The 14,646-nt window shown below is 38.5% G+C and overlaps 1 protein-coding gene across 3 annotated transcripts in view; it reads left to right on the forward strand.

Moving 5' to 3' along the window:
- Positions 1–39: 39 nt before the first annotated feature.
- The window catches only part of Tbck (TBC1 domain containing kinase), a 134,137-nt gene continuing 119,530 nt past the window's right edge, over positions 40–14,646 (forward strand). The window contains exons 1-3 of one of the 3 annotated variants that reach the window (XM_026784153.1): positions 40–295; positions 2,051–2,272; positions 7,172–7,244. In XM_026784153.1, the coding sequence (XP_026639954.1) occupies positions 2,080–2,272; positions 7,172–7,244 (266 nt within the window). In that variant the 5' untranslated portion in view covers positions 40–295; positions 2,051–2,079. The other 2 variants (XM_005357301.3, XM_026784154.1) reach the window with 2 other exon arrangements.

Raw genomic sequence — 14,646 nt, forward strand, 5'->3', positions numbered from 1 at the left:
GCGTCGCCAGGCCGTGACGTCAGGAGCAGTGGCCGACCTGAGGCGGCCCCGGCGGAGGGGATGCTGGGAGCTGTCAGTGGAGCGGGGCGCGCGCTCCCAGCCGAGTTCTGAGCTGGAAACCCGGGCAGCCCTCGCGGGCGAAGGCTGGTCGCCCCCGCTGTCACCTTCCCTAAGCCGCCTCTCGTAGACGCGCCTGCAATGCAGAACACGGCCCACTAAGTAGCAGCGCCAGGCACAAGCACAGCGCTTAGGAGCTCATCCCCTCCCTAACCTCTGCGCCCCCAGATTCAGGCAGGTATTCTGGTGTCCGAGCGTTCGTTCTGTGTGGTAGTGGGTGGGGCTTGTGGGACACCGAGGACCATCAGGTGCAGAGAGGGACCCCGCCAGTCTGCAGCCAGCAGTAGAACCAACCTGCGGAGCTACTTGCTGCTGCCTTTGTCTCCAGACTTCTTCCCCTTGAAGCTGGAGCTCACCGAGCTTCGAAATGCAAATACGGTTTTACTCTAGATAAATCAACGTGCCCCCCTCCCCTCCCCCACCAATTTTTGACATTTCCCCTTCATTTGAGTCATTCATCTTCAAGACCTTTCTGAGTTTATATTGTGTCTTGTTCATTGAAAAAGTGTGTCTTGTCTGTGGTCCTTAGTAGTCAAGCAGCTGCAAAAAAATTGGACATAGAAGTTTCAAAGGATTCCCTGCGTAAATTTTACAAGCCAGCTGCTTCCACGGCTTTTGTCTTGCAATCTTCCACCTCATCATTTTAGTTTTTTCATTTTCTTCTAGTCACCTAGTGTGAGCACACACATGTATGTCTGTTTTCTGTTTGTGAGTTTTGTGTTCACCTGAGAACTAAAGTAGAGGAAAAACTAAATGTCTTCATGCTTGCTAATGTGGCTTGTCTTTATTCAGTTGTATGTGGTTAAGATCTATAACTGAAACCCCAGTATTTTGTTGTAAAATTGAATATTAAAATGCCGCAGCTAAATCTCATCTTTCCTATAACTTCAAGCCTGATATTTAGATATTATTTGGGATCTATTTATTGAATAAGAAATTAAAATTCTGGGCAGTGGAGGTTCACACTTGTAATCCCAGCACGCCAGAGTCAGAGTTAGGCGATCTCTTTGAGTTTAAGGCCAGCCTGGTCTACAGAGTGAGTTCTACAACAGCCAAGACTGCACAGCGAGACCCTGTCTCAAAAATAAAACCTGAAAAAAAAGAAGAAATTAAAATTCTAGTCATTGCCCTTTGAAGGAGGAGAAATCTAGGGGAAAGAAGAGGAGGAGAACTCCACGGGCCAGCCACCCAGCCACACACCCATCCATGGAGTAAGAAGGGAAGAAAAACATGTAGAATTAAAATAGGTAAAAAGCCTGGAAGTAAAATAGAGAAGGAGGAAAACAGGTTAAGTTAGAAAAGCTGGCTAAAAACAAGCCAAACTAAGACTGGGCATTCATAAGTAAGAATAAGTCTCTGTGTATTTATTTGGGAGCTGGGTGATGGGACCCACAAAGAATTATAAAAATCCAACTACACATGGGTCTCAAGTTGGATCAATCATTGGAAGGTCACTGCCACAAGATCTGTGCCTCTTTTACCCCAGCACATCTTGTAGGCAGGACAAATTGTAGATTGAAGGTTTTGTGGCAGGATTGTGTCCCAATCTCTCCACTGAAAGCTGTGCCTGATTACAGGAGATGGCTGGTTCAGGCTCCAGGTCCCCCATTTCTAGCAGTTTTCACTAGAGTCACCCTTGTGGATTCTGGGAGTTTCCATTGTACTAAGTTTCTACCTTGCCACCAAAATACTCCTCAAATCCAGTTACTTCTCCCAGTATTGAAAATCTTTGAAGTTCATTTTGAACTGCAGTATAAACCTAGGCTCGGGTGATTTCTTTGCTTTTATATATTGTCTTGAAATTTTTAAACTTTAGCTTTTTTATAGTTTAGTTTCATGATATTTTTTCCAAGTTGTATATTAGTTTTCAAGTGAGAAAATACTGGATTAATATTGGGTCCGTCTATCATTAAAAAATTGTCTCCTTTTCTAGATCATCTTAGAGGACCCAGAACTCCAGAAATGTTTCCTTTGAAGGATGCAGACATGGGCGCCTTTACGTTCTTTGCCTCAGCTCTTCCTCATGATGTTTGTGGAAGCAACGGACTTCCTCTCACACCAAATTCCATCAAAATTTTGGGTCGCTTTCAAATCCTTAAGACCATCACCCATCCCAGACTGTGCCAATATGTGGATATTTCTAGGGGGAAGCATGGTAAGCTTTATGTTTTGGTTTGTTTGTTTTTTTAATTTTTGGATTTTCTTTTGTATTTTATGTTCACTGATTCAAATCATGATGCAATTTTAAATACAGAATATGTATTGACATGCAGTCATGAACTTACTTTTATGGTTCAAAGTAAATTTGGCTACCTTTTAAAATGAAAATGGAGCTTTTATTTTCTTGTTGTTGCAGTTGATTTTTTTTAATAGGACAAAAGTAGTTGGTTGAGACCCATGTTCTGGGACAGCAGTGTGTGCCACTGCTGTGATCCTGTTGTGAGGTTCCTCCATAGCTGAAGTTGCTGAGGATGACAATGCTTATTGTACTGGAATTGTTTAGGAATTTTAATGGCAGGCTGAAGTTCTTTGTCTTAAGATTACTGAATGAGCCTGATTTTCTGACATAAAATAATGTGGAGATACAAAATACATCAAAGTCAAACCATTATACCTTCTGACATTCAGCCATTTTTCCCCTAGGATATATCTATTTAATTTGTTCTATCTAATGGTGAAGAACTTCATAAACACTTTTTTTTGCCTTTCTGATGAGCATGCAAAACTGTATTTGAAATTGGCTAGTTCATTTCTTTTAAAAATTATTTGCTCTGAGAACATTTGTTTTTGTTGGCTATGAGCAGAATATTCTTTTTGTAATGATAGCTCTCATTATGAGTTCTTATTACATACTAGGTGATAGTCTAGGTGTTTACTCATAGCCATTAATTATCTTCATCATACTACTATGCAATAGGAACAATTACAGCATTGTTTTACAGATAAGGAAATCCAAGCAGAGAACATGATTGCATAGAGGAAAATAAGAAAAGATTGTTGGGCGGTAGTGGCACATGCCTTTTGTGAGGATCACTCTTTAACCTTGCCTGTGCCCCTCATTTGACTATCAGTGTCAGACAGAAGAGGATCCCCTTAGGTACCACCCTGTTGTTTAAAGCTAGACAACAGTCGGCTTAGTCTCCTGCCCTCACCACCATGATCAGTACTTGCTCTGCTTTTCCTGAATTCCCAGCTCTAATATCTCAGGAGTTTGCTCATCTAGACTAGAATTTGCTTGAATACCTGACGATGATAGTTGACTTTTAAAGCTGTTTGTTGCAGCATCCTAGTACCAACAGTATTTGTGAATCAGTTTTTCTTTGTTGGCATTACTGTTAAACATTTACTTAAATATCACATTTTTTACTTTGAATAGCAGAAATGATGCAAGAACTGTATGTTGATAACACCATCTTACAAGGCATTCTAAGTCATTTTTATATCAAAAATTTAATGCTTTCTATTTTGAAATTGTCTGTTTTTCTGTGACTATACATATGTGTGCATGATTTACATGTATGAGTAGAGATGCACACTTGTCAGGGCACATGCATGTGGAAGAGTGGGCAGTCAGAAGACAATGCTGTGGAGCTGTTTATCTCTTTCCACAGTTACGTGGTTTCCAGAGATCAAACTCAGTTCATCAAGCTTGTATAACAAACATCTCTGTTCACAGAGCCATCACTCTGGACCCCGTGTCTCTCTTTTACTGCCCTTTTCTTATTCAACCTCTCTGTTATCTTTCCTGACTAATCTTCAGTTTCTTTTCATTGACTGAAAACACAGTTCTAGATAGACATGCCATGTGAATTTTCGCATTTTGTTAGGGGAAAAGATTATTTCATACTTTCCAGACATTCCTTATTGTCACATTTGTTTTTTATTTTTAATATTTTATTATTTTTAATTATATGTATGGGGGTATGTACACGTTAGTGCAGGTGCCTTCAGACCCCCTGGAGCTGGAGTAATGGGCAGCTGTGAAATGTTGGATGTGGGTGACTGGAACCTGACTCAGATCCTCTAGAAGAGTAGTGTGCACTCTTAATTGCTGAGCCATTTCTCCAAACTTGCATATTTGTATTTATAAATAATGCCACTGCACTGTTGATTCTTATCTGGCACATTATGGTTCCCAAACCAACAGTTTATTCTGTTCAGCCAGACTGTTTTTATAACAAACAGAAACTATTTTCAAACAAATCTAGAAATTTTTGGAATGAGTACTTCTATTGAGTTCTTGTTAAAAAAACAAAAAAGAGGCTCATAATGAAAATATTTTTTCAGTATATACACCATTACCTTTGGGAGAAATGCTGATTTTCTGCCAAGAGTCATGGCTCTGTATTACTAAAACTGTGTTTAAAATTTTACAGAATCTTAAAGCCATGACAGACACTGAATGTGTTCCCAGGAAACCTGAAAATTTTCAGCCTAATGTCCCAAGGTATACAAGTTTTTTACAGATAGAAAAACATATGCATATCTAATTGTACATGGCTGATTAATTAAATATGTATATTTTAATGAATTCCAATGTTTGGGGTATTAATTTCAGTATTACTAAAGTATTATATCTAGTTAGAACGTAAGTGTTCTGTGTACTATTCAACACAGAACAGATCTCTTTAGATGACTGCCATCATTTCTGACATCCCCAGTATGCCTTTGTTCTAATTGATTTGTTTTCTTATGGGGATCCCACAACAGATGACTACTAAGACACAGTTTATAGTCATTGAAAGTCTCTATTACAGCCTCCTGGAACTATACCCGGGTATTCAGGGACCCAGTTGTAGCCTTGAGAAAACCATGCCCATACTGGCATTCAGTTTGGCAGCTTCGGAGTAAAGGAGAGGGTACAGGTGGTGGGGGTACATATAAGCAAGCAATTTGACAGAAGCTAAAATAAGCTGACTGAAGGAGGAGGTTTGCACGAGCAGTTTAATGGAAACGAAGCTAAGTTAGCTGGGACATCCTGTCCTTGCATTGCTACAATAGAGTTGGATAATTTCCAAGGCATTCTCCATCAGAAAGATCGAATTCTAGTTAAACCTGAAATGGCCTCAGAAAGAATGCAGGATGGAGGAAACTTTGTGCTGTCTTTCTCTGTCATAGTTTAACATATATAGTTTTAGTTCATGTCCATATGTTTCAGGTGAATTCTAGACAATAGTATTGCAGTTCCAAACAAGACTAATTTGGTTCCCACTATTACTAAATGTTTTATATAAGGAGAGAAGAATGGCATTAAGTAAAACTGAATACAAAGTTTTAGAGTTAAATAAGCGATATAAAAGAAAAGTACTATCTAGATTGCATTATAAGACTAGCGAATCAATTCTAGGGAATCAAAGCCTTGAGGAAGTCATGTTTACTGAGGCCTTGTTTACTTGAATAATAGTGAAAGCTATCAGTGCTGGCTCTGTTCCAGGAACTATTCTCAGTCCTGTTTATATATGAATAAATTTCACCCTCATCACAATTTGTGATATAGGCATGATTGTTTTCACCTTCTTCTCAGTCCTAATTATATGTGAATTCATTTCACCATTATCACTGTGCTATGATGTGGACATTATTGTTTTCTTCCTCTTTAGAAGAAACTAGCACAGAGAGATTAGTAAATTTCCGAAGGTCATGTGCTAAAAAATAGTAAAATTAGCATTTGAGTCTCAGAACAATAGTCTGTTTTTCAGCATCATGGAACACAACAGGAGATAAAGGTGTAAAATGAAGGAGGGTGGGAAAATGGCTGAGTGGAAAGGGGTAACAACCTGAGTTTGGTCCCTGGAAGTCACATAATGGAAGGGAAAGGAACCACTTTCCACAAGTTGTTCTGTGACCTCCAAACACACCTCTACATGCCCACAGAGCCACACTTGGACATGAACTGCTTATACACAGAATACATAAAATATATTCTTTTTTTTAAAAGAGGGGCTATCAAGATGTCTCAGCAGAGAAAGCATTTGCCACCAAACTTGACATCCTAAATTTGATCCTTAGAAGCTATGTGATGAAAGGAAAAACTGATCCCTGCGAGTTCCTCTGACCTCTGTGTATACACAGTGGAATGAGCACACACTCACATCACTAAATAAATGTAATACAGAAGTTCTTTTAAAGGTGAAGATCATTTCAGACATGGGAACCCAAGTGTAATTCCCCAAAGGATGAGAATGCTCAAAAGCTGATGAGATAAATATTTACTGGACACTAGAGAAGGAATTCTGTATTCAGATTTGTTGTCCTACCACTTGGGCTTTAGTGTGAAAAAATGCAGGAGGAGGATCTTAATTCAGCTGAAAAGAACCGGTAAGTGATTGCCATGGAGACCTAAAGAGGTAGTGCTGGCTTAGATCCCGATTTCAGCAGGGGGAATAAACTGCAGGTTCTGGAAGCAACTGGGAGATGCAGGACTCTGTGTGTGGGTTTGGGAGAGGGAAAAATTATAACTTGTTTTGTTCCTCTTGAGCTGCTAGTGACACCTTCAGGTTGTTTTCTTGGACAAGGGTCCTGTGTATCCCAGGCTGGCCTCTAACTAGATGTAGCACTAAGGATGGCCTGGTCTCCCTTTCAACCTTTCAGTGCTGGAATTCCAGACATGTGCCACTACCCTGTTTTATAAAGTGCTGGTGGATTCAATCAATGCAGGGCTCTGTGCATTCCAGGAAAGCTCTCTAGCAACGGAGCTGCAAATCCAGCTAGACAGTGAATTTTACACTGAAGCCCAAGGTGGGCTCTAAGTGTCTGCAGTTCAAGAGAGTTCCAAGGTTGGAACAAAATGTAGTCATTTTTCAGTAAGTAGTAGATGAGGAGAAGCACAGTAAAAAGACTAATGGATAGAAAATGGGTAGACTTCAGTTTGGATAGGTGGAGTGCTGATAGAGGAGCAAGCCAGGTAGAAGTAAGGAAGACTGACCACACATCTACACAGTGAAAATACATAATAATTTTAAATACTGTTATTTGTGTTATATGTTAACTTTAGAGGGCTAGATGATCTTTTGTTAAAGTGTATTAATTATAAACTGGATTTGCTTTTTCTCAGAACGACTGGTGGTGGTGGCTGAGCACTGTGAGAGGAGTTTGGAAGACCTGCTCCGGGAAAGGAAGCCTGTGAGGTACTGTAGAATGTGTAACAAATGAGTGAAGAGTGGAAACTGGCAAACAAAGGGGGATTCTACCTAGAAACTGAAGGGCGTTGATTTCTTTCGTTCTCGTGTAATGATAAAATTCAATGTAGGTTTTTACTTTAAGAACGTTAATTCACTTGCTGCATAGAAATTCCTTGTTTACATTCTAGAAAGTACTTGAAAAAATTCCTTAGTGGAGTGTACATATATGAAAAATTTGACATCTTAGTTCTAAGAATTTGTTTCACTAGCCAAAATTATTTTCCTGAAAGGAGCCATGGTAGCTTCTTGGTGTACACCAATAGTCCCTGGTGAACAGTGAACTTTCTTAAGTAAAGGCCAGGTTGAGAAAGAGGCCGAAGTAGTAATCATGACTTTGATAGAACTTAATGTTAGAATTTAGTTCAGTCATTTCAGTGACTCAAGAAATTTATGTTTTCTTAGCCGGAATAGTGTGTTATCTAACTTTCTTATTACAAGTGCACAATTTATTAAACAATTTTTCACTAATTTACTAAAAATTATTTTTTAATCATAAAAGATTTAATTGTATAAATAAAGTTATATTAAATTAACAAAACTTGCTTACCATGAGTCCTTATGACATTGCAATTATCTACTTCATCCCCTGAACCTGTGGCTGGAGTTTCCATACAGGACAGCAAGGGATGCAAGGAAAAGCTCCAAACTCTCCTGAGGTCAATGCCACTTAGAATTTCAAAGAAAGAAGCACCAAATACCAAGGTGGTCAACCTAGAACATCTTTTGGGAACCCATTTACAGAGTGTTGCAGCAAGATACAGAGAGGTTCTAGGTGCTCAGTTAGAGGCGGCAGCCTGTCAGTCACCTAGGCTCTGAGCAATGGCAGCAGGAAGCACCTGCTCTCACTGGCCTGGCCTTATATATTAGACTCTGACGTTCTTCTCATGGATAGTGTTAAAACTGTTGGGCCTAGGGTGTAAGGATTCTTATTATCTGGCAGAGGCTAGTTGCAGATCTTCAGTGGCTAGTGAGGCTTGGCTACAATCTGGGGATAGTTCTACCAGTTATGGAGTAGCTCTTGTTCATGGCTTTTCACAGCCTTCTCCATATTCCATATCTGTCACCTTTGTTCCCTACTGTCTCTGCCCTCAGCGGCCCTCTAGATCTCTTCAGTATTCCCAGCTCACCTGGCTTGCAACAATTGAAAGTAGGCAAATTAATAAACAAAAACAAACAAAGTTGAGATAGGCCTTTTATTGGATTTAATGTTACAATTACAGGGGCAAGTGGGAAGTATCTGCTGACTGACTACAGAGGTGAGGCAAGCAGACTGTGACCAGAATGGGATGTGATTTGGCAATGGTGTTTGTATAGCCCTTTTTACCAATGAAAGACTGTGCTTCCAGCAATTGCTGGCCTTTCATGGAGCCAGGAAAACTGCTCTCCTCTGGACTGGGTGAAAACAGCTGTAGTTCACTGAAACTTGTCTTCTCTAGGCTTTCACTTTCCGTGGCTCATGACTGCCTGAAGAGGTCTTGTCTGGAGCTTGAATTCAGCCATGGTTGTAGGGATTCTTTGCAGCATCCTGCTGAGATGTCCTCAGAATAATTGCAATATGTCCAAAATAGGGTTGTTATGAGGGCTGTCCAACCTTTGCATGAATATGAGCTGCTTGGCTGATATTACCCCAAAGCTTCCACCATAAGACAAGAGTGTTACACAGGCTTGTGTCTGTATTTGACTGGTCTAAACATTCACAGAAAGCATTAATACTTAATGAAAACAACATGAAAGTAATAATTCTAATAGCATATAGCAGTATATGATAGTATTTAATAGTACCTAGTAGTGCTTATCTCCTGCCTTAGTCCTCCAGGGAGAGGTGTGTCCCTCTCACTATTGGTTACTCTTGTGTTAGCCATTAACTCTATCTCTTCTGGGATGGCTCTACTAAGGTGGGTGACCATAGACGTCACAGAGAATGGACAAAAAGTCAAAATGACAGCAAACAGTGACTGAGTGTGGTAATTCATGCCTGCAAGCCTAAAACTCAGAAGGCTGATGTAGGATTAATGCCACGAGGTCAAGGCCAGCCTGCACTACATAATAACACAAAACAAGGTGCACTAAGATAGTGCTAACACCAGCTAAGAATATCTGAAATTATGGGGGATCCTATGTCTTATTCTGTCCTTGGCAACCAACAACTACACACATGGTGCACATACATGCAAAATACTCAAATACATAAAATAAATAAATAAATCTAAAAAGTATTTAAGAAAAACTTAGACAAAAGAAGTTGGTGACTAAAAAGAAAAATTTCCAAATGTATCCTTCCACAAGGATTCTCCCCATTTTTCTTTTCAGTATTTTATAAACATTGAATTGTGCTATATGAGGATGCACTCTGTGATGCTTTGCTATGAGATCATATCTACTATCTCATGAAACGTTCTAGCTTTCCATCCATGTTTTAGACATGATGAATCTCACAACGGGAACATCAGCGGGTCTGAGTGAAGAAGTCACATTCCTTCAATAAGTCACATTTTTGTCTGTATTTGATCAAAGTGTTAGTGACAGAAACACAGAGTAAGATTACAAACAAAATTCTCCTTGATTTTTACGTGCTTTATGTTTTATAGTGTTTTTTTTAATTTTTATTTTATAAAGAAGACACTGACTTTTATGGGATTTTGCAGTTTCTTCCTGAGAAATGTGTTTAAATGTCAGTGTAAATAAAGTCTTGTTTTTAATCATTCTGGTAACAAGTTTGTGGTGGTTTCAATGTGCATGCCCTCCCCCCCCCCCCGAGACTCATGTGTTTGAATACTTGGTCCCAGTTGGTGGAACTTTGGGGAAGGATTAGAACATGTGGCCTTGTTGGAGGAGTTGTGCTGCTAGTGCTTCTGGACTTGGAGGCTTTAAAAGTCCACACTTCCCAGTTAACTCTCTCTGCCTCATGGCTGTTGTCTCAGGATGTAAACTCTCAGCTATTGCTCCAGTGCCATGCCTACCTGCTGCGATATCGCCTTCCATGATGGTCATAGACTCACCCTCTGAAACTGTGAGCCCAACAGACTCTTTCTTCTGCAAGTTACCTTGTTCATGATGCTTAGAATAATAACTAAGACAAGGCTAGAATTTAATATTTTCCATGGAAATTTGAATACAGCATTACTTCCTACCTTCCAGTAAAAGTCATCTAGCCAGCCTCAATTCCAAGTTGTTGCTGATTGTTGTAAATTTATTTTGTTAAGAACCGCTTGTCTTTTCCTTATTGGGCTTGCAATGGTCAGAGGGCGCTTCATGTGCTGCAGAGTTAATCACTCTGTAGCTTGTTTATGAAACAAGCAAGTGCCATCATTTTTTAAGGCTTATAAACTAGTTCTTACCACCAGAAGTCAGTGATCTGGACCTGTAAGAAAGAAAGCTCTTCAGAGGTTTCATCTGTGACTTATCTTCACTTATCTATTGTATATAACCTGCCTCCATAAGCTGCTACTTCTGTGGTTGTCATTTATAGTTCACTTTCTACAGATAATCACATCATTCAAAACATAACTAATTTGATAGATAGCTTCACAGTACATTTTAAAAGCTGCCAATACGTTTCCATCATCAGCATCTTTCAAGATTACTTTAGCTCTAATTGGTTTTTTGAATTGTTTTCACATAAATTTTGTAATAAGCTTCGTACTTTTCAAAAGTGTCTGTTTGATGTTGTATTGAGGTGTGATTATACTGATAGGCCAGTTTGGGAGGCGATGACATCTTTACGGTCTCTAGTTATCCAGTAGACTAACACACACTCTCTCTCTAAATTTATAAAGCTTTATTCTCCCCTGCAGTGTTTTGTAGTTTTTTTTAGTCACAAACCAATTATTTAATAGAAGCTATAAAAAGTATAACTGATAAAATAATTCAGAAGAATATTTAAAATATCTCAAAAGATTTAAAATAGGAGGACATTTTACAAAAAGCTGTGTTGGTTATTATTGAGTTTTTGGATTTAGACTACACAGTCCTTTTATACTCGTCTTTGTATTTTATAAACTCCCTTGTAATGTTTTGTAGTTTTTAATATATGGGTTTTCCTGTTGCTAAATGCAATACTAAATATTTTGTTTTCATATGAGTATGTAAGAAATTATATTTTATTTCCATTTTTTGTTAATATATAACAATATAAGTGAATTTTTTCAAATTCAGTTTTCTTTCCTATGACCCTATTAAACTAAATTTTGTGTTATTTCAAATAGTTCTTTTGCAGATTTCTTAAGAGTTTCTGTGTAAGCAGCCATACTATCAATGCTGAAATATGTTTATACTCCTTTCTAAAAAATCATATGGCTTCTTATTATCTTGATCTATTTCACAAAATTGAACTTTTGCTGGATAATTTAATGTACATACTGATGGTCATATTTCCTTGGTTTCAAATATTAGAGAAGAATATTCAACATTTTACAATTATGTATGATATTTGCAATAATATTTTCATAGGTGCCTTTTTATAAGATTAAAAATTTTAAAGCAGAATAAAAGATTGAGTGTGTCTGTGTTGTGATAATAAAGTTATTTTAAAGATAAAAACTTTATTACAAAAATACTCAAACGTATTGAATGGTGACTTTATTCTCACAGATATATTAGGACTCTATTTTGCTGGTTATTTTGCAGCAGGAAAATTGGGGAATACAGGCATAGTTGTTAATTTATAAAATCCTCCCATTTAATGGAAAGCATAGTGTCATGTTGTTTTTAAAGACCCTGTGGTGTTTAGAAAAGGAAAGGATTGTGTGGATCATGTGTTTTGCTTTATCCTTAAAATAATGAGTTTTACAATCTGCCGTAGATCACTGATCTTAGCTGCTGTTTAGTGCATATCCCTCACCTTGTAAACTTACAGAGTGAAGCAAGATAGATTTGAAACAGTCTCAAGTGTAGCGAATCAATTCTGGAGTTTCCTGTTATCGAATCAGGCCATGTTTCCTTGTGTATTTTGATCTTAGCAAATTGTTTGTTGAAAAGAAAACATACCCAGAGTTCGGATTGAAAGTTGATTTTCCATTGTTTGTGTCTCATTGCCAATAGATAGAATTCCAGACATGCAGCATCCAACAACTTCACTTATGTTAAAATAAATGCTGAATTGTAAAATGTTGGGAGCAGTGAGACCCCAGATCCTGAATTTCTTGTAAACAACTTGTTTTCCTCTGATCTGAGTGCCTACAGCTGCTCTGAGCACGAGACCTTCAGGAGTTCCTGATGGCAGGAGAGTGGTTTCTGGTGGGTTTGGCTGGGGCATGGCTATCTCTATATAATCTGCCCCTGAACACAATAAAGGGGGCATTCTTGGGGCTTTGGTATCAATGTAAGAAGTTCTGTGTGTGTCGGTCTGATTCTGCGTCTGTGTTCTCAACCTCCAGCCCCTTGCCCAAAGCTTGTGAACTGGGTAATAGCGCACCTAGCGCAGATACGCCCAACCTAATAACTTCAGACATAGTGCAAGTATTTTTATACCTTCTTTGAATATTCTTTGGTAATTAATTTGTGAAAGTCCCATTGCAAAGCATGTGAATCTGAGGGAAAATGAGTTATTTAATTTAGCATAAAATATATAAGCTCAATAGTAAAAGGTTTTCTCTTTCAATTTTTAAACTATTTCCTCTGGGGCTGGAGAGGTGGCTGAATGGTTAAAAACAGGTACTGTTCTTGCAGAGGACACAAGATCAGTTCCTAGTACTTCATTGGTGGCTCACCAACTACCTATAACTCCAGTTCCAGATCACCCTCCTCTGGATACCATGGGTACCTGTGTTCATCTGTGTACATACCCCAAACAAATACACATATATTCCATAATTTAAAGGAATTAAATATTAAAATAATTTTTAAATGCTGCTGAATAAGTGATATGTTTCAATTAAAATTTCCAAATGTATTAGCATATCATTGAAAAACACCATGTCTTCTGATTTTGAATTTATAAGATAATAAATATTGAAAAATTATATATTTAAGATCTTTTTTAATCATGAGAGTATAGGAGAGATTCTTTAGAATAAATAGAATTATATGCTTGCAATATCATTTGAGTATTAATCAACAGTGTTTTTTCCTCTCCATTTTTTATATCATACGGTAGCTAACTATTCTTCATCTGTTTTCTCTTCCTTAACTTTTTACCTCAGGCTGATAAGAAAATTTAACCAAAGGAAAATGTATATGGAAAGGATTAGGATTTTTATAAGGTGGAAAAACATGTTGAACTTATATAGTCTAGAATTGTTCCCTTTTTGGTTTGCTGACAGTATGTGTGTTTTGGCTTATGCAGTGGCCTTTAGAAATATCACGGATCATTGATTTGAGGAAATAGCATGTGTGGTTTTAGTTAACACTTCTATGTGAATGATTTCCAAGTCTATCTCAGCAGTCCTATATGAATGATTTCCAAGTCTGTCTCAGCAGCCCTGACCTCTGTTTTGCTTCCCTGGTTTCTATTTCTTGCAATCTGATAGAATCTCTTCTTGGAAACATTGCAGATACCTGAGGGAATTGGTGGTTTATTTGTCAAGTTAACAGAATCTAAATTCACCTGGGACAAGAGCCTCTGAGAATGTCTGTGTGGGATAATCTTAATTATGATCATTGATGTAGAAGAACACACTCACTGTGGGTAACACCATTCCCTGGGTTTGGAGTCCTGGACTGCTTAAGAGAGGTGAAAGCAAGCTAAGTTCTAGCATGCATGCATTAGTTCACTGCTCTCTGCTTTTGATTTTGGATGTAACACAGCCAGTTCTCTCAGGCTTTGTCACTGTGACTCTCCTTCCATGATGGACTGGGAGTGGGAGTCAGATAAACTTCCTTCTTGGAGTTGGCTTTTGTCATAATTTATCACAGTATCTGGAAAGGAAACTAAGGTTCTCTTTGAAAACAATTTACAATTTACCCAAGTATTATATAATTTTTTACTAGTCCTTATACCACTAACTATTCCTACAGCCTCCAAAAAATAGTTATGCCAGCTAATTACCAAGTGTCTAAACCAATGGGTGTCTTCTAATGTAGAATGCATTTATTCCAACCTCAAAAATACCAAAGTTTTATTGTAAAGGAGACAGAGACAGAGACCCACATTGGAGCACCGGACAGAAATCTCAAGGTCCAAATCAGGTCCAGAAGGAGAGAGAGCACGAGCAAAGAACTCAGGACCGCGAGGGGTACACCCACACACGGAGACAATGAGGATGTTCTATCGGGAACTCACCAAGGCCAGCTGGCCTGGGTCTGAAAAAGCCTGGGATAAAACCGGACTCGCTGAACATAGCAGACAATGAGGACTACTGAGAACTCAAGAACAATGGCAATGGGTTTTTGATCCTACTGCACGTACTGG

Source organism: Microtus ochrogaster, chromosome 21 (genome assembly GCF_000317375.1).
Source record: "Microtus ochrogaster isolate Prairie Vole_2 chromosome 21, MicOch1.0, whole genome shotgun sequence".
NCBI lineage: Eukaryota > Metazoa > Chordata > Mammalia > Rodentia > Cricetidae > Microtus > Microtus ochrogaster.